Raw genomic sequence first — 21887 nt, forward strand, 5'->3', positions numbered from 1 at the left:
GACAAAACCCGAAGTTCCCCGAGAAGTTCGTGTTTTTTTTTTTCCTCCGTATTTTTTTAATGTAGCTATCCTAACCAAATCAACCGTCCACATTGTTTTTAAAGTAGTTATAATGTAGCTAACCTAACCTAATTGACCATTCATTAGTATCCTTTTATCAACACCGCAATATTTATTTACAATTAACAAAAAAAAAAAAAACAACCGAAGATGCACGATCGCGAGTTTGGCTCTCTCCTCTGTGAAAAGAAGGTTGCCACTAGTTCTGAGTCTAATCAGGTTTTTAGTTTTTCAAGGGGATTATTGTTCAACGATATATATATATAGCTTTGTTTAAATTGTTGTGTACGTTACGCCATGCTTGAAAAGGTACTGCGTAAGTACCTACATGTGATGAATTAATTTAATAAGTTGGTAATTTAACCGGCAAATTGCCGGTAGCAGATCGACGAATCAGGAGCCGGGGGGGGGGGGAAGGTGTATTTTACATTATAGTGTCATTGTATCATGGCGATTTTTATACAAACAAGTTCCTAAGCTCCCCCACCGAAATGGCACACCACTCTGCTATTGCGCCATGCGTCCGTAGAAATAAATCAGGCCTATGTTAATTTCTATTCCTACGCGCCGATCTCTCCCGTGTGAATCAGTATGTTTGGAGACTCTTGCGGTCGGTGCGTGTTGCTGTTGTTGTGGATCCGGCCTCAGCCCGCTGTTGGTGTGGTCCCTCGGGCGGCGGGACTTGGCCCGGGGCACCAGGGGGGGGGGATACTCCGGAAATGAGCGGCCTTGGTCCGCCGAAAGGCCGGGGAAGGGAGCCCACCAGAGACCAAGGCCGACGGGAGGTCGCTAATGACCCGCCAGGGCGGCGCTTGCGTCAGCGCTGTTCCTCTGACGGCGGAGGGGTTCCCCGAAGAGCGATTCGCTCCTGGAGAAACAAAAATACATCCGGTTAGGACCGATCAAGTATCCGTGTAAATAGGCTCAAACAAATAGCAGGTATATCCAATCAGTGGCGTGCCCAGGATTTTTCTTTGGGGGGGGGGGGGGGTCAGGCAGAAGGTTAGGGCCTTTCCGGGGGGCCTGGGGGGGTCCGGGGGTCTGCCCCCGGGAAAATTTTGAAAAATATGTGTTCAATATTGCTGATTTAGGCTATCTAAAAATACTGGCCGTAACTTCATAAAAGTCAGTTTTATGAATTTAATATTAAAATATTTTTAGCCCTGGGGAGGGGGGGGGGGTCCGGTCCCACTCGTCCCCCCCCCCCAGGCACGCCCCTGATACCCATGGTGCAGTCGGGCATATGGTTTTTTGGGAATGGAGAAACGATTAGATTGCAAGTTTGTCTCAAGCGGCACCTGCGTAGATACAGTGAGCGAATTTCTCATTCCTCCTTTTTTTTTTGTTTACTTGCTTACGCGAGTGATATAACGCTCTTTCCCCCGTGCGTGCTTTAGTATGTAAGAAACCCACCACTAGAAAAAGGCTGTCTGTCGTCCATTGCCTGTACCTACAAAAAAAAAGTGGACCGTTAAAATATTTGGTTGCTAAATCGTTATTTGAGTTTTCTTCTTTCTGACTGATCTCGAGATTAGTGATTAATGGTTCGTGTAACCTCCTCGCCGCCGCTGCTGTCAAGTTTATTTTGAATAAAATTATTGCAAAAATAATGCCCCGTTCCTTAAATACGGACATAAAATGTTTGAGAGTATGTCCGTCTTTCTTTCTGTCTCGCCTTTGTTACTAGTCACTAGTGCGATTAAAATAAAATGTAAACTTGATCAACTAGCCGCTTACAACGCTAAAATTTGACCTTAAATTTACGAAAAACGTTGGTTTCAAATTATCCAGCAGGGATACAGCTATATTCGTAAATTTACGGGTACTGTGTCCGCTTAATTTGAACATACATGAATACACAAGAATAATCTCGGTAAACTAAACAAAAATTAAAAAAAAAAAAATTAATTTAAGTCCATGGCAAAAACTCTCTTATTTCTTCCACGTGTTAGTTTACCTTCGTTGCAAAGAAACATTCAACTTGGAGTCCGGCATATGCCGCAGTTTCTATACGAATATTAATTTACCTGAAATTACAAAGAAGTCTTCGTTTATTGTTCTTCAGCCTTCTTCGCTGATAAGCGTAGAAATTTACTGTAATGTCTAACCGTGTACAAGGGTGAAGAGCTTGAAATGATACTTTTAACAACTAATATTTCATGTAAACAACGTACATGTGCACCTGTGTTTCTTTATAACTAAATACTATGTTTAGATAAATTAAAAAAAAAACTGTTAATTAGTTTCAAAATAAATGATTTAGCAATTACGTATGATTTCAGTTTCTGTTTTTTTTCCTCTCACTCTCTCTCTCTCTCTCTCTCTCTCTCTCTTTCTCTCTCTCTCCTCGTGGTGGCCGAGTTAACCAACAACCAGCAAAACTCGCAACCGCTCATCTTTACTTCCCAAAGGGAGAGGGTTCACGTGTCGCGCGCTGTTTGGTTGGCCACACTGCCCGTCCACCCGGGACGACTGCTGAAGGCGGGGCGAGTGGCCCACGCCCAGGGCGGCCACCTTCACGAATGTTTGTCTAGACAGTCGTTTCCTCTTCTGGGCGAGGACAGGGCGTCGCGAGGCCGCGTGCCGGAGTCGTGGTTGACGAAATAGTTCCCTTGCGTGGGCGGATGCAGAGATACGTGTTTGCGGGAGAGATGGGAGGGGTAGCTCAATGGTCTCAAACTAGTGCCCAAAACGATAAAACGTCATTTTTATCATGTATGCGTTACGGTAAGAAAAAGCCCTCTGTGGTGTCTTGCACCGCGCCTCAGTGACGGCCCCCTGGAGGGAGTTAGCGGCGAAACCCGCCCGTCCACTCTTGCTGGCGTGAAATAACGTCCTCCGCGACTTGAGAAGCCGTGCGGCCAGTGGACCCCCCCACCGACATTGTGATGTCGACCGTGGAAAACCTGGTCGCATTTTGTCACAGTCCAGTTTCTTAGCAGCGGTGACTTTTTTGTGGTCCGACGGACCCCCGCCGGGATGTACATGCCCTCCGCGGCCGCGGGCGACTGTGTCTCGGGTAAACCCCGCCCCGCCGTGCCGCCACGAGAAGCCTGAGATGTACATCAAGCTCTCTCCCCAGCCCGAACACGCCCGAATATTCACCTTCGGCCAACTTCGGGATTTGTTTTATTTTTGCGCAGGAAAAATGAATTCAAATATTAAAAGTGGTCGGTTAGGTTAGCTACATTAAAACACTTTAAAAAACTATGGACGGTTAGTTAGGTTAGTATAGCTACATTAAAATAAACAGAGAAATATAAATATAAATGAACCCGAGGTTGGCCGAAGGTGAATATTCGGGCGTGTTCGGGCAGGGACAGAGCTTGATGTACGTCTGAGGCTTCCCTGCCCCCACACGCCACGGTCACCGCTGAGAGTTCTTCGCTTCATCGCCAGGCGGAGTCTCGCCTCAAGGGTGCTGCCACGTGAGCGCCAAGCCAGGATATGCGCGTCTTCATGGCATTGTACAGTTCAGTGCTATCCACGCACGATTCTTAAAATTTGATAAGTTGTGTATTACACATTGAAATATTTAAATAATACTATTTTAAAAATATTATGCCGTTACTATAAAAATAAATAAACACAGCAGCGAAATCTTTCTGCATTTTACAACTTTTTTTACTAGCTCGCTTCCTTGTCTGTTTGTTCGGTACAAATTTTGCAGTCTATTTTAAACTAACTTTCCGATAAGCTAGAGACTTGAAACTTTGAACATTGCTCAGAACTTGATGACAATGCAATACACATCTGATAAAAAAAAACTTAGGTCATTCTCTATAGTGTTGAAATATTTTTTTTTGCAGTTAGGACATCCTTAAATGATAAATTTTAGATTTTCTTTAAAGAAAAAAAACTATAGCACTTAGGCCATTATTCCCGAAAACTCCTCACTTATTATAGCGAAAACGATAACGTAATTATATTGATTTTGTAGGGCTTGTTGTGAATAAAGTTTTGTTTTGCGGATTTAAATTTTTGCAATAGAAGAATTTTATTTAACTTACTTTTCCGGCGTGTCATTTGAAAGAATGCATTCATACGAGTGCCGGATTTTCCGAACCGAGCTGTGCCGAACAAGAGCAGTCCTTCTTTATTTAACTTTATTTTAAGCTTTTAATAGTTATGATTATTAATTTATTCTTTGAAGGATTGAGTGGAGCGTTTTAATTTTCAAGTGGTTGCTCTTAAATTCGTGACTTCTCGCTAACGTCTGACTCACTCGTAACTTCGGCAAACTTGTCCAGGATCGAAACACCTGTGGCGCACGTAACGACGGCTGAAAGCAGTCGACATTTCTCATCTGGAGTTCGACCTATGCAGATGCTGTCAACCTCGTTGGGGAGGCCAGACCAGTTCAGCTCGAAACGTTGAACGCCTTTAAGGCGACTGGAGAGTGAAAGTAAGCATAACTCCGCGAATGTTTTTTATGAATATGTTTAATAGTTGCAAGAATCGCTAAAGGAATGGCTTCAGTGGATTTAAAAAAAAAAAAAAAAGAAATATGGATTCAGAGTGCGCCATTTTCTCCAACAACAAACAGGGGGCGTGTCTCGGTCCGAATCGAATTGTAGAAACCTTGCAGCTTGCAAAGCTTAAAATACGAATTGCTCAAACTACTGCCCATCGTAACAAAACATCAATTCAAACATATGTGTGTATGTTGGAGAATATTTGTGATTGTACAGCAAAGGCAATACATTTTTGAGATGCGTATATCAAGACGTGATAATATCTGCAGAACATTAAACGAACTGTCTCTCCTTCAGTAAATAAATTTTGCAACATGAGTGCTAGGGCGAGTACGATGACTCGAGAGCAGATACAGCCCCCAAGAGAGAGTGCAAGGCATTGTGGGAGGGGTTGCGGGTAGAAGCGGCAGGAATTCCACCCTCTTTATCTCGCTCGTACTTCCCTGTAGTATTTTTTGCTACTGCTAGAATGCTCTTATTTCCACCATGTTTCGGGAGAGATTGAATGCTGTTGCCAACATTCACTTGGCTACTGAGTTTCAGCATCCACTTGTGAGAAAGTGGTAGGTAGTTTCACAGACGTAGCATGGACAGTATCCAGAGGCAATTGGGGGGAGAGGGGGCAGTTCCCCCTCTTCCGAAGTGAAATAATAAATAAAACAAGGAGCAAGTTTCCGTAGTTGGAAAAAATTTGTAACTAATCTTCACAAACTATTGTTTCAAAATATCTTCCGGGTAGTTACCGACGTACAGATATTGTTGGAACCTAATAGACAAGTCTCTTCCGTTAATAAGTAAGACGCTACTTTAAATGAAATACAGCCACGTAAATGAACCTCAAATGAAAGAACTCTTCCGGCCTAGCACACAGAGAAGAGCAGAGGCTTTGGTAAGGGAACGAGTTTTTCCCCAGGGAAGTCGAGAATCATGTAAGATATTTTTTTTAGTCTTCAGAAAGAGGGATTTTTTTATGCGGATAATTACGTTAAAATACCATCATCACTCCGTGGGTTTCAGTTATTAATTTTTTTTTGGAAGTACCTTCATTTTTTTTTAAATATTTTTGGAAGGGACGACATTAGGGCAGTACGAATGATGACGTGAAATTGCTCCACTCAGGAGTGCGATATTAACTCGACCCAGAACTCGACCACCCAGCTGCGCGCTTAGTCCGGGTCCCCGGCGCGGTCATGCACAGATACTGGGGGAGACGGCTCCCAACCACTTGGTAACGGGAAGCCTAAGATGTACATCAAGCTCTGTCCCTGCCCGAACACGCCCGAATATTCACCTTCGGCCAACCTCGGGTTCATTTATATATACATATTTATATTTCTCTGTTTATTTTAATGTAGCTATACTAACCTAACTAACCGTCCATAGTATTTAAAGTGTTTTAATGTGGCTAACCTAAGCGACCACTTTTAATATATGAATTCTTTTTTCCTGCGCAAAAATAAAACAAATCCCGAGGTTGGCCGAAGGTGAATTGTTCGGGCGTTTTCGGGCAGGGACAGAGCTGCATGTACATATTAGGCTTCTCCTTGGTAACGTGGGGCGCAGTCGGGATATGTGAAATAGGGTTGGGGTGGGAGACGATATTTGGATAGGCCTTTATTTCTGGGGTTTGGAAACCCTGGGGGACATTTTAACCTGAAATTATTTTATAAAAAAAATGCCACTCAGGAAATGTAGATAGGTAGTATATCCCTGCACTACCATTTCTTCTGATTACAATCTAATCGTGTTTAAAGAGAAGGCTACTCCGATTTGGCATATTCAGTGATCATGAGTTGAGCCAACACTTTGTAATTTTGAGCGGGTTAGTGACGAAACTCGGTCTCCCCTCACCGACTACGCCCTGGCTTGGTGGAGGACTCGATGCTCATAAACTAGAGTCATACCCCGGTGTTGGTATCGCACCCACGAACACACGCGAGGACCGCTTACGGCGTGTGTCGACGCAGTGGCTGCTTGGGCGGACGTGGAGGCATGGCCTCCCCAATACGGCGACACCCCCGACCCCTTCTCCTCCTGCGCGAGACTCTCGCTGGAATGTGACGCGCAGTTAGGAGTCCGGCGGTGTCCTTTCGCCATCGGCACGTCGTCCTTCTCCTCCGAACACGGGCTGCGCCGTCTGTTTGGCTATTCCGTGCACGCGGGGCAAGCCCGGCTCCTCCCAGCTGCAGGCGCGCGAGTGTAGGCCGAGCTGCTTGCACGCCTCGCCCAAGGACAGGAGGGGGGGGGGGCTAGCCCCCCCCCCCCCCTCGCCCGCCCGCCTCATGCGACACTGCGAGCCTCCTCCCTCGAACCAATACAGGACAGCTTCGGTGATTTCAGCGCCGCAACTCTTTCATTGTTGTCACACCAGCAGTGTTAAACACAGGAATATTTTCCCACCAAAAAAAAAGGGAGAGGTGAAAAAAAAATAAAAAAAAAATATTAAAATTGTACACATGTATTGTAAAAAAAAAATACATTACTGCTGACACTAACACGCTAACATATGGGCCTACTGTAGAAGCCATAGGCGAGGTAGCTTCTCACCCAGTACCTACATACTGTCTTCACTGATATTTTACAAATATTTTCAATACTTTGGGGGGAGGGGGGACATTGTATCCCCTCTATTTTCCCCCATCCCCCAAAAACAAAACCCATCTTGCACCCATCACTAAACACCAGTCCAATTGATGGCAGAAGATATGTCCAATGTTACATTGTATTTGTTTAATATTTACAATACCAACATCGTTTCAGCAAATTCAAACAATACTTTCTCTTAGAAATAATTACCTTTTATTTATTGTTACACAAATTTACTGTAAATAACTCTAGGGCTTCAGATTTCCTAATAGTAGTGAAGCAGGTTAGTCTCCAGATGATAAAATACATTAATCAACTATCAACTAACAAAAATTGATAGCAGTGTCATGCCGTGCCACCAGGTTACGTGTCGCATGCTTACCTGTGGTGATAGCGTAGAGCTGTTCAACATCATAGTCATCATTGCCACGTGTGCACTTTAATTAGGAGCCTTTCTCTGTAATTATCTGCTGAAGGCAACAGCAAGCCGTCGTAGAGAACATCCTGCCACAAGAACCTCAGGTTCTTGGCAGTAACCTCACTAGGATTGAGAAACATAAAACCTTAACTTTAACCTTGGATTCTCAACCACTACGTAGCGTGCATGCAAAAAATTCGAGTGGACATTACAAAGTTCGAGTAATATAGCATTACATCTCTGAAATGTTTCTGAAACATTGTGTGCTGAATGGGAGTGGACTATTACTATATAAATTTCCCACAGGTCGGTCCTATATTTTCTGATTCAGTATTGAACACTTGTACAATCAAAAACCCTGAAAAAAAATCCATATTGAAAACTTTAGAACTTACAGGTTGGTAATGTACAGTGGTCATGACAGTAAGACATTATAGTCCAGAGTAGAAGTCGGCAGACTGTTGCTTGCTTTTTTCATAGGATCTTATGGTTCTACAACTCACTGCGCTGCCATAGCACAAAAAAAAATCATATCTCATCAGCTGCTTGGAAGAGTATGAAAAAGAGAAATCAAAAAATTGATATCTCACCATCAGTGGACAGCTGCAAAACAAATACCTAAAATAGTGCAAATCAAATTTGATACCTGAAATCATATTCCTGAAACCTATGATACAAGAAAAAAAACTAGCATTTGCTATTCTAACAACCTTTGACTCTACCTATTCATGTTAACAAACATTAGTTACTTGCCAGACATAGGATAGGCCAGTAAAGTTTAATATTCCTCAGCTGATAATGTTTGTTCACAATTTTTCTTACCGGAATAGAACTCCATTAGTAATTTATTTTTTGTATGCAATTTTGAGGAAACAATATCACACAAATTCTTCTTCATCATCATTATGAAACATTTCAAAACTAAAATAGTTATATAAAATTCAAACAACTTACTCTTTATGTTTAAGGACTACAATAGGTATGACCAACATGTAAATAAAACTAATTACATAGTAATTTAATTCTGTTTTTAGTAACCCATTTAGAATTACCAATATGTAGCTATTTATTTGTCTACCAAAATAACTATATCTTAATACTTCCAATAACTAGTGTAGGTACTCTTAAATGGATATTATGTACCCATTTATGTATTATAAAAATTATAAATTTATGTTATTGTCAATTAACTTTTCTGGTAGGGTTTGAATGTACATATGTATGTGTCCGTGTCCATTATTTGTTTTTTATTCTTTGTGATATTCGTTGTATTATTACTGTTCTTTGCAGCTGTCTGCACACACTTGCAATCTCTTTAACTTAACAAGTGTTGGTGTGCATGTCATAAATATAAATAAAATAAATAAATATATCCTTATGTTTAAAGAAAATGTTCACATTATCCATGTGCAAGGACTTTTAAGAAGAATTGCCCCTTCCTCCTCCACCAAAAAATTTCAAATCTGCAATAGAGTCTCCAAAACACAGGCAGCTGCACATTAACAATTCTGGCTGATACTGAGCAAATAAATGCAGACAACTTGGCCTCTTAAGAGTTTCTCCAGGATGTAAATAAAAAAGACGATGCACCATCTCTTGACCTTGGGCCAGCTCAGGCCTTTTGGTTTTTATTGTAAAAAAAAACCTGTTTAAACCTGTTTTATGATTCCATCAGTGATTCTGTCTGCAAATATGGAAATTCAATTAAAAATATCCTGTTCAGGATTTTGCGATGGATCTGGAAATATATATTTAAACTGGAAGTACATATTTACACTGCTCAAACACACATTAAAAATGTCCCTTTTTTCCCTACAAAGTGTGGTGGGAGACAGGATAAAACCTCTTAATATGTCTCTCTTGAAATAAAGGTCAGTGTTAAAATGGGATGTCTTATGAGTTATGAGAAAATACTTTCCTTTGCATAAAATCTTTTATTTATTATTTTTAAAGATATTTTTCTTTTGGCAAAATTTACACATAACAGTGTTTGTAGTATACTACATACTTAGTTTTGTAGGATCAGACACACATTGATTCAAACACTAGTGTAACTTGGGAGATAGCAAATTAAATATGTTTCGGTTTTGGTAAATAAATCTACTGTCTCTAGTCATCAAAAAAAGTCGTATGTATGACATAATTGAACTTGAATTGTTTGCATGCCTGAGGAATATTATTTTTCAGTATTTTTCAAAAAAGAAAGGGAAAGATTATTTACTGATGATAAGTATTGGTATAATTTTTTTTAACAACTCCAGCAGTCAAGTGTGAACGTAGTGGTGCTTGCACTGCACCCAAGTTTCGTGACGCTGTGTGTTTTCAGGAGCCACAAGTGAATGTTGTGGCACTGCGCAGTCACGACTTCACAGGGCTCGGCTTCAACATATGCGGCAACATGCGGGATGGCATATACATCAAGGATGTCCTGCATCGCGGGCCAGCATCTGAATCTGGACGCATCACGCCTGGTGAGGATGATTATTATTTCACAGGAGAAACTATTTGTAAGAGTCGGTAACTGCCAATACCAAAGCATTTCATTAAATATGTACTCTGGTCAAACACAGCCAAAATATTTAATATTAAATGACACAAAATATTCTGATGGCAAAAGTGGTTGAAACCAAGATGGTGTCTTCAGATACAATTTTTAAAAGTAATAATTGAATATCATTAGACGATGCTCTTGGTGAAATACAAGAAGAAAATTTATTTTCATAATTCTCGTTCCAAATTATCCTTTTGAAAATAATTTTCTTCTACATTATTAAAAAATTTTTTGTCATATTATAAAGCTGTCTCAAAAACATTTGTGTTATTTGGGTATGTTGGCAACAAAGCACCCTGAAACGAGGATAGTTTTAATAGCTTATATCATGCATTGGAAAGAGAGAGTAAATGCCCATTAAAATGCACACTGCAATCTTAGAATTAGACACACTACGTAGTGTATGCATGCATTTTGAATCACGCTTAGATTACGTTGTTGGCTAAAATAACTCTCTTAGTTGTTTATCAAGCCATTACACTAAGCAACAGTAAATATGCCACGTACAAAATTAAAAACCCTTTAGTACAGTGAAAGGTTTTGAACCCGGCATTCTTTGGTAAAGGCCTGGCATAAATAGATTGGTGGATTCAGGCTGTTTAACTTGGCCGCACTGACAATGTTTTTAGTTTATTCCGAGTTTATTGTTACTGTCAGTTTTCATTTAAGTAAAGATTTTTCTTTTTTTCTAGCAAGTTACATTTCACATTTCTACACTTGGTATTCCCATCAAAGCTCTATTGTTAGATAATTCACCAAAATTGCTGATTCGGCATGGTTGAGGTCCCGAGCGAGTCTGCTGAAAGACCTTGCACCGTATTTCATTAAACTCCGTTACGACTGTAATATGGTGTGTGTATTGAAAATTTGGTGACAGTGCGGTATCACGTATCCAAGTTTATCCCTTGATCCTGTGGTACATGATGCTTGCTGTTTTAATTTTTTATGGCAATAGATCCTGCAGATAACAAGAACTTGTGATATAAGAATGCATTATGATTGTAAATTGAATACAAATTTAAAAAATTTACCGAGGACCTGACAAAATTTGTTTGCATTGTGATATTCGAGTTTTTGTTTGGGCAGGATCTTCCGATGTACTAGCGAGCATCATGTGCCACAGGATCATGCCGGCAGGGGATAATCTTGGCTATGTGATGCAGAACCATTACATACCAAACATTTCTGTTTTCCTATATATGGCATTTTTTTTATCTGATTATGTAATTGAAATTACTAAGTGGTGTGGCATCATTAAATGCCAGAATGCACATCTTTTCCTTACAAAGTAATAATTTAAATAAATTATATTTTAAACCACTAGCTAAAATTGTCAAGTGTGCATCTTCAGCTGGCCCTTGAGTTTCTATGGCTGAATTCCTAAGATAATTTTATTTATTTTTATTGTGACCAAACTACTTTTTTTTTTTTTTTGGGTGGTAATAATCTTATGGTATAATTATATATTAATGTATAATTATTTTATAATATTTAATAAAAGTAATATAAAATTTACTTATTTCATAGCCATAAAGTGTGATGTCCACTAGAATGTGCACTGTCAATTATCCATTTCTGATTTTTAATAACAATAATTAAACTTTTCAGATTGGCAATGTTAGTTTCATAGTGTAAAAAAATGAACTGTTTATTTTGCAGGAACACATTTTATAGTCTTTTCTGTACTGTATGTATGAATTAATTTTTGAAGTGTTTTTTTTTTATAGTAATGTGTATTGTAATACACCTGTTAGCTTTCCAACTAAATTGGTGAGGCAGAAAACAAATGTTTTGTATGGCATACTGAAAACTCACGCAAATTGGCTTAAGTAAGAGTTTGGAAACCCTAATTTAGAACATGATGTTGCAGAGGTAAAGAGGGTTTCCTCAAGTTACACTTTATTATATCATTAATTTCACTCCGTCACTGCCACGTTCAGGAATGAAGGGTAGTAGGGTCCCGGGCAGGATGGGGCAAAATCGCACAGGGCCCTGCAATTAGCAGGCCCCGTGCTGGTGCTTTCCATTTTTGTTTTACTTCTTCGTCTAATTATCTGTTAAAAATGTGGACATTAATGGGCAAAGGAAAATTAAAATTTTACTAGCGTGTAAATTAAAGTACTGGTCAATAACAATTGCAATTCACAATTTCATATTAGAAACGTTTCAAATATTTTATTGCCACAGATATTTACCGATTCCACCTAAATTTGATTATAAGCATTTATAAAATTGACCAAAGGATAATTTATCAAGTGAAGAATATTAAAATTTAAGATAAATTAGCAAAACTATCATCAAAAATTAAGTTCCTAGATATCTTAAAATTTAGATTGAAAGAGTTATTTCTCAAATTTTCCAGGGGTGGGCCTCCCTAAAAGTTAATAGCCCAGAGCCCTGCAAAGTTTAGGACCACCACTGAATCAAAGAGTATAAACCCCCTCCTCCATCATTCGCAAGGGTGTGCACTATGAACAATATTAATCTGATTTCCTTGTGACATGTCGCAGGGGACAGGATCGACAGTGTGCGCATCAGTTTTCGCCACATGGTGTTTGAAGACGCTCTCACAATCCTGAGCTACGCGTCGCCGTACGAGGTGCAGTTGGAAGTTGAAAATGCTACCTCGTCACGCCCGAGCACGCTCATCCGGACAAAGAGGATGTCGGGTTCCAACGCAGCATTCGGCGACAGAATCTGCCATCCTTTCTACAGGAGCCAGTCCATTGCTGATTTGGCTCAGGTGAGACCAAGTGCAAACAAGCTGTCCTTGCTAGCGTATGTAACCAGTCTAGTGAAAAGGTCTTCAATCCAGCCTTCCTGCTCTGTAATTCAGGAGTAATTATATCACGTGCATTCAGATGACCTTGTCTATCAGGTTGCACTACTGCACTGCCAACATTTTTACTATGCATGGAGTATCGTTACTGTTAGTGTTCATCTCAGTTCAGTGTTACCCGTTACCTACTGGGTTATGTATTTTTCACATTTTATGGGTACAATTCCGTAATGATTATTTTTGGGACAGCAGCTCTCAACTGTATTTTTTCTTTCAATAAGACAGCTTTTTACAACTTGTTTTAACTACCATTATACTGTGTTTATGTATGTGTGTGTGTGTGTGTGTGTATATATATATATGTGTGTGTGTATATATGTATATGTGTATATATATACACATATATACATACATACATATATATATATATATATATATATATATATATATATATATATATATATATATACTAATGGTATATCTAAGGAAGGATGGATGGATGGTTGGAGATATATATATATATATATATCCCCAACCATCCATCCATCCTTAGATATACCATTAGTAAAAATTTTAAAAGATGTCAATCACAATCAACTTCAGGAAATTGATGTAATATCGCTTACTAAAATAAAATGTTTAAAAATTAATTCTAATTATTGGTCTAAATGGCTTTAAACTCATAAATGTAGGGTAAATTCAAATAGAGTTGTATTAATAGAGTTAATACTTGAATGTAGACTGATGAAAAATGATGTATCAGAGATATCATTAATTATTTACAATGCACTAGTTAATACAAGTTTACATCAATGTTACACATTAGGACTGTGGTCACACTAAAACTACAATATTACAAGTTGTACACTACTGCTGTAAAACTCATAAGGGAAAAAAATTTATTTTAAGGAAGTTAAGATACCTATCAAGTTCCCACTTTATATGATATACACTAAGGCATAAAAAAAATACATATTTCTCTGTTTCAATGTTTTCTTTCTGTTTGTGTAGATTGGCAAAGACAGTCTGAAGAGAATGCAACAAATGGAGGGCATCACAAAGTCACCACGAACAATCAAACCCGAAGGCCTCGATGATTTAGGTGCAGGAGATTATCCAACCCTGAAGCTTTCATCATCCCCGGGCACTGTCGAGGCTCGGCGAGAGAATGCCGGCCTCGAGAAAGCTGCAGTGCCTCAGCAAGGCATGGAGCCCGCTGTGGTGAAACCTGAGAGGACGAAGAGGAGCTCGCAAGCATCACCAGAAGCACACAGTCCTGAAGATGGTGGCACGCTCAGCAAGTTCCAGAAGTTTGGAGTCAGAGTTCTGCCCGATCCAAATGCAGGCAACACCATGAGACCGAGTGACAGTGCTGAAACACCCAAGATGAGGTCAACGGAAAGTCCCAGGAAGAATGGGGTGGCAGAACCTGAGAAGCATCAGAATGAGCAGAACTCCATGATAGAAAAAAGTAGCGAAGAAGTTTCTCCAGCACCACGGAAACAGCAAAACAGACCAAAAGGTAACATCCACCCAAGCATGGACATTGATGTCGTGGATGGCCGGAGACCAATCGCAGAAACATTTTACGATGAAAGAGGGATTGATGTCGGTCCAGTTGAGTTGCAGAAGAAGACATCAACTGGTCATTTTAGGGTTCCGAAAGTCGACAGTGGAGCTAGCGGTAAATATTCTGATCCCGAGGGTCATTCTGAGATGGGTAATGAGGGAGCTAAAGAATCAAATGTGAAACAGCTCATCACAAAAGGCTTCCAGAACCTGAAAGAAAAGTTTCACTCCATTGATAGAAAGAAAAGTGGAAGCACTTCTGAGACAACAGATGATGAGTCTTATGCTCAAAATGAGAAAGATTTATCTTCCCTTCACCAGAAACATCTCACAAGTGACAGTAGAGCTGCAGAAATCGCAAAGAACAGCAAAGATACATTGAATAAAGAAATGAGCAATAAAACTGAAAGCATGAAGTATTCAAGCAATATTCCAACAAACCTTCCTGAAGAAGTTCGTAGAGCAGCCATAGCAGCGGTCAATAATCGTAGGTCTTCCGGGGCAGTGGTTTCTCAGGAGGAAAACAAACCCAATACATTGCACAGTCACGAAAGAAGTCACATCACCTCACAGGACAGCATTAGTGGGGACAGTTCAAGCGAGGAAGACAGAAGGACATCTGCACCAAATTACGACACGGACAGCAGTGAAAGGTTGCCAAAAAAGTCACCCAAGAGAAAGGCACCATTACCGCCTCCAGAGGGTGAAGAGGACGTGGAATGCTCACTTGTAGAGTCTGGAAACAACAGTCCTAAAGCTGTAAACTACACCCACACACATCCACAGCAAATCAAAACAGAAATAATAAGCATCAAGGGAAACAGTAACCCAAAACCTGCACAGACAGCAGATAAAATTCTTACATCATTTGGTAACATTGGAGTACAGATAAATAACACCGAAGCTGCAAGCAATATAACGGAGAGAAATCAATCACCCCAAGTTAGTAAAAATGTACATAGCAATAGTGAGAAAGAGCACGAAGAGACCACAGATGTTTCCAATGAAGTAGATATGACAAATCAGGACTTAATTAATGCCAACATGAGTGATGTAAACACAGAGTCTGACTCCGATGTTGAAAAAAAATCTCAAGAATTCTATGAAGCTAAGAGGAGTAGGAAAAACAAAGGTGGGACAAAAATAGAACTAAATTCGTCACACATCACAATACATCATAACCCATCTGACATGGCTGTGGATATGGAAAATGAGAGCACTCGCAAAGCAGCCTCACTTGGAGACCTGTCACGGTTGGACTCCGAGCAGCCAATGAGCATATTAGAAAGAGCAGTGTCCTTGGATCTGGCTGATGGGGGAACACCTCATGGTACAAAGAAACGGAAAGCTCCCTTGCCGCCACCGGGCGAAGACTACTTAGTGTCCGCACAAGACAGTGATGAAGGCTCATCATGTAAAAAAGAACCCAGGTTGGACGGAGCAATGGACACGTTCCAAAGACGCCGCCTGAAAAAGTCATCAGATTGGGGAACTTTAGAAGATGCATTGCAGCAAAATAACCAAAATTTTTCAGACCAAAAGAGTTTTCTCCTGAATACAAATACAACTGAAGTCACACAAGGTAAGACAGGTGTTGATAAACCAAACAGTACTTCAACCGAATTTGACACAGGTGTCCAGGGAAAAATCTCAGTAGAAACAATATCTTCTAGACATGATCGTCCTAATATTCACACATCATCAATAATCGAATCTTTTATAATGGCAGAGAAAAAACACTCGGATGCTTTAAAATTCATACCTATTGACTCTCCATCAAGAATAAACATAGAAAGTAGTGCTTTGAAAAGAAGTGATCCAAAGAATGATAGCGAAGATGGTGAGGGCTCGATTGAGGCTCGCGAACACCAGCGTAAGATGGTACTGCATGTGAATCCTGATGCTCACGTAACAACCCAGGTCACTATTTTACCAGCGACAACCTCGACCTACGAACGGTATGGAAATGCCACTGGTGAAGGTGATCGTACGTCCACGATGCTCAGCTCAGTTTCTTCATCTGAAAACCTGCCTTCAAGGATTGTCAGCTCCACGCCACTTCACAACATTGCATCGGAAGTTGTGAGCTCAACACCTAGAAACCAGCACTTCCATTCTGAGAGGACTACATTACAGTCTCCTCTCATATCATCTAGCAACGTGGGTATAAGCAACATACACGTCACCTCAACACAAGATTCATCCGACCTAGATACGGACCCCAATATGCTGGTCACGTCTGCAACGGATCCATTCGTCACAGCCATGACCACGGCGGATTCTACTACGTACAGCGACAATTTTGAGGATGATTCAACGTGGGAGCAACCACCCGAGCTGCCTACTTCCCCGATACCTGCATCGACGTCGTCGTCATACATAGCATCACCATCCATGACCTACATTACGGAAATACAAGTCGTAACATCGACGGACAATACTCGCGACATTCCTCTCGATAGAAAAGCACCCAGCAACACAAAAACTGTTTCTCAAGAAGCAAGCAGCGTTCTGGGTGGTGCTCATGACCAGGCAGACTCAAATTTAACTTCTGATTCGATTGGCAGCAAAGGGGACCAGAAGGAAGTGGAAGCTATTGTGTCGGGACGTGAACCACATACAGACAACGAAACAAAACAAACAGGGCAAGCCTTGGCGGCACAGAAAAGCAACGTGACCGTCACCGCTATACGGAACACGGCCGGCTCGATGGGCAACGTCGAACGATCCCGAATACCCACTAGGATTCATCAACCAGACAATGTTAAGAGTTTAAACCACGTTGAAGAGAACAAGGTAAAGCCGGCACGACCTCCGGTTCCACCCAGAAAGTCGGAGGCTTCTTCCTCTCTCATCACAGTTCAAGGACCTGTCAGTAACCATGCTGCCAACACGTCCAGCTCAGGAAAGTTCATCAGCTTCTCATCGCTGACACCTCGATCATATCCCCAAGACAGTGTGCCAGGGCGAAACAGCAGTTTCGAAAAGTGGGTGTTTCTCGACGACTCCAACACCAGCAACGTCACAAAGCTGAATGGACTGGAGAGTGTGTCAAACGACGACGTTAAAAACACTCAGCAACATTCCACAGTTGTTACATTCCCAACATCTACCCCCAACAGGACACAAACAATAACGCACATTGTACTGGACACAAAATCTGGTAATAACACAGGCAAAATGTAAATTCCATCCCTTTCCCATGTATTAATAAGTCTTGTTACCTGAAGCTAAAAGTGTACATAGAAAATATTTTTAGTGGGTGATAGTTAGATAGATAACATTTCCTTCACTTGAAAATTATTAATCAAGTAATAATTGTTCACTATTTATGTACATTGCAGTATTCTTAGTACTTAATCTATTAGTACTTAATTATAATTTTGGAAATTTTACATTCCACGATTGCAAAGAAATTGGTGGTGACATGACAGTCGCTTTACAGTAGGTTCTCATATTCTGAAGACAAACCAGGCCTGATAAAGGTTTTAATCCTAGCATGGGCAGTGTGAGTTTATACTTACTTCTAAAAACAAAGCAGTATCAACATTGTTATTATTTGATCCAACACCATGCATATTTACAAGAAACATGGTTGTATTGTTTACATAGCTCTGACAATAAATATGTAGAAAATAAATTATAAGAAAATCTTAACGTTTGAAGCAGGTGCTAAAGATATCTTTAAAATAGTACGTCAATATTATATTTACATGAAAACACTTTAAAATTTAATTTTTATAGGAGATAGTTTAGCTATTGTGTACTCTTTTCATAAGATGATAAATACAAGACATCAAACTGTGTGATAATAAAATAATGAAATATCTATTATGAATGTTTTATATTAGTTAACTAAATAAACATTTTATTTGTAACAGTGTGTTATATTACAGTTGGTGATGCTTAGAACAATATATGTACACAGTAGTTAAAAACATGAATGAGTTAGCTATATGTGTACTTGGGAGGAGAAATCCGTTCCTTTTAAAGTGTGATAAAGAAAGATTAAATGTAACAAATAAATTTTTATGTGATAAAAAGTACCATATATTTTATATGAAAACGTGAATATATTTGTGTGTGTGATAACATTGGTTATTCATCTTACTATTGAGACATTGATTGTCCTCAGTAGCTTGTCAACCACTGAGTCATGTTGAGACAAATGCTGTTCTTTTAAAATATGTTGGGATGAAGTGAACTGAAGTGATTTTTTTAGCTTTGACACTTTAGACAACGAACAGCTTTGAAAAACATCAGCACCCCAGCGAGATAGTGCCTTGACCTAAACCAATGAGTTTTTGTGTACTGCAAGATGCAGATAACTAGTGTAGACATTAAGTCACTTCGTCACATTCGGTGGACTACCACAAGCCAGAAGATAACCAACCCGTTAGTGCTGCATGTAATTGGGTTGTTCAGTTAATGAAATCACTGTTTTGTGTGCCAATACATTTTTTGTATGATATTCGTAATTGTACATCCTGCAACAAAAATATCCCTTTATAGTAGAAACTACTTTAACTGCACATGCATACAATGGTGCAACAAAAATTTAAAGGAAAAAAAATAAATATTTGTTAATCAATTTTAACATTTTTAATTTCTATATGTACAGTAAAAGTAATTACATGCTAAAAGATGTGGTTGAGGGTAATATTGTTACACTTGTGCATATCTTTGATGTATGTGGATGTATATATTTCTTGTTATTCTGTTTTGTTGGTACTTCAATTTTTAACTTTCGCCAATACAATATTTTTTTTTTTTTACTCTGTTTATATTAACATGTAAATATGAGTGTAAAATACAGTATTAGTATTTTTAATTTGTTTTTTTTTTTTTTCCTCTCTCTCTCTCCTTTATCAATTGTTCAATTGTATCAATTGTACATAGTTGACAAAAGCTGGAGTCAAATCATTGCAGTCACATTTTTGTCTTGTAACAAAATGGTTTAGTGTGTCAGTTCACAGACTTGAAATTATTATTTTTTTTAAATGTGGTCTAATTGTAAAATTAAGTACATACAGGCTGAATTTAAATACTTTGTAAATCTGATATCAGTTTATTGCAATGGTGTGAAACTGATGCATTTAAAAATATGCATAAACTACACATATGCATCCATATCTGAATATAATTTGCAGATGGCATGAAAAAAAAAAAAAAAAAGGGGGAAATTAAATGTTTAACCATGCCATATCTTCTTTAAAGTGTAAAATATATGTGTAACTGCACTTTTAAGAAGATGGACACAAACTCAATAACAAGTTTTTGCTCATTTGCTACATTAGAATAATTAACGATTTTGTGTTGACACATTTCTTGTCTGTCCCAATTAATTTTTATTTTTTTTATTTTAAAGAATTGTTGACACCAAGGTCATTAAGGGGCCCGCCTAGTCAGGTGTGCATTTCTGTTACTAAGGGGATGATAAAGTGCCACGCTCGCTAGTGCTTCTAGCGCAGTATTGCCATTAAGTGCCAGGGGCTGAACTGTCTTCTCGTCGTGCATAGGGCAACTATGATATTTGAGTGGTAAGCATGGCATTATATGGCAGAGAAATGAGACACTGAACATTAATTTTGTTTCCTTGCACTAGGTTAATCACTCCTTACATGATCTTTCCATAAAAAATTTTTTACTTCTAAGTGTGTGTCTGCATCTGATGCTGTCTTTGGTATTCCGCCTCTTGCCTACCTCTTGCTTTCTAAGCACATGCCCAAATTACAGCTACCTTGCTTTACTCATCACTTCTTCCTGCTTCAGGACCACAGCCATGCCAGAGTAGCAATTTTGCCAAGCTAATCCAACATAAATGTAGTTTTAAAATATATAGTTTTACAAGGCGAGCAAGAATGAGATGATATGGCCGTGTCCAGAGAATGGGAAAACAAAAGCTACCTAGGAAGGTATAGAGATGAAGTACACAGGAAGAAGCCCGGAAGCAGAAGACAAAGGAGGAGGAGGTAGAAAGAGCAGATGGTTAAAGGAGTGTAGGAGAGGGGAGAAGAATAGGGCAAAATGAAGGAGGAATGGTGAAGGGACAGAGGAAGATAAAGGCATTTTACTTTGCTGACTTGGCAGCAGGCTGGAAGCAGTTGATGATGGTGGTTTCAACAGTAATACCAAAGAAAAATTAATAGAGAGTCCAATTACATTCAAAAAGAGTTGTAATAAGCAGTTCTATGGCTGTACACAGTTGTAATATTGTGCAAAAGTAATATGCAACTGCTAGGAAAATGGGAATCCACCCAAAAACAAATAAAACTGGCGGCTCGATCGGTGACAGATTACAGAATATGCCCAACCGAATGTAGGATTAGTATTTAATATTTAATCTCATGTGCTTTCAACACCCTAGTTTTGAGACAAAAACTGTAGACTTCCTGGTTTACCCCCTCCTGCAAATAAACATCACCTCTAAACCTCACAATGTAGTAAAAAAATTGGTTGTCTGTAAAGTCGGTTTACGGACGATAGTTTAACGTGACGTCATAACAAAACATTGATGAAATGATTGATCCAGAAGAAAAGGAAATATATTCGTCCTGAGACTGAGCCGTAATAGGTTTTTGCAACCAAACCATTTAGGCATTAAAAATATTATATTCTTTGAGGAAGAATTTTTTTGTTACATTTTTCTATCTTTTGTATGATAAAATCTACCTCTGCATACTTTTATGAATAAAATTGAATCATTTTTATTGAATTATCACTATTTTGTATGGATACAAAGGAGTGAAATGAAATGTACAATTTAATTAATAAATTTACTTTTATCTGCATTCATTATTCAAATATATTTATTACTTTTGAAATGTTACGTGCAGCGTATTTATTTTTACAAGTACAAAAAAAAATTTCGTACCTGACGGGTTTCGAACCAACAACCTTACTATTTGAAGTTAGCGCCGCTGATTGCTCAGCAACGAGGCCATATTCAATAATCGTTAGTTTCAGATGTTATATATACATTTATAAAAATTTTGTTCACGGTAGGGGAATAATATTATTTTGTTTTTATAACTTGATTTTATAACAAATACGCATCCCAAATACACCAAACTTATTTATAATGTGTTACAATATTTTTTAAAACATTGTGCAAAAGATCCCGGTGTAATTTGAATTATTATGTGTAACTGTAAAACACCATTGTTGGTTCAAAACGTATTTCAATATTCAACATTACTTTTAAATAACTGTACCGATTCTGCTGAAAATCGGTGGACGATCGTTAAATTACATAATATTAATAATTCAAACGACGAAAATATGATTGAAAAGTCAAATCGATGGTCGTTCCAATCGAGTGGAAAAGAGATGCCACGCATGCGTAGGCCCTACAATGAGCATGAAGAGAGATGCCACGCATGCGTACAATGAGAAAATAGGACACATCCGTAGTGGGACACTTTTTCGTGCGTGCAGCCGGCGTTCATC

General features: G+C 39.1%; 1 protein-coding gene across 1 annotated transcript in view; it reads left to right on the plus strand.

Annotated features, from left to right (window-relative positions):
• Positions 1-19269, plus strand: part of LOC134541775 (uncharacterized) — a 106164-nt gene extending 86895 nt beyond the window's left edge. Inside the window, exons 5-7 of the mRNA XM_063385439.1 lie at positions 9866-10010; positions 12601-12833; positions 13881-19269. Coding sequence (XP_063241509.1) covers positions 9866-10010; positions 12601-12833; positions 13881-17624 — 4122 coding nt within the window. The 3' untranslated portion in view covers positions 17625-19269. The remainder of the gene's footprint in view (positions 1-9865; positions 10011-12600; positions 12834-13880) is intronic.
• Positions 19270-21887: the final 2618 nt, after the last annotated feature.

This window comes from Bacillus rossius (assembly GCF_032445375.1).
Source record: "Bacillus rossius redtenbacheri isolate Brsri chromosome 4 unlocalized genomic scaffold, Brsri_v3 Brsri_v3_scf4_2, whole genome shotgun sequence".
NCBI lineage: Eukaryota > Metazoa > Arthropoda > Insecta > Phasmatodea > Bacillidae > Bacillus > Bacillus rossius.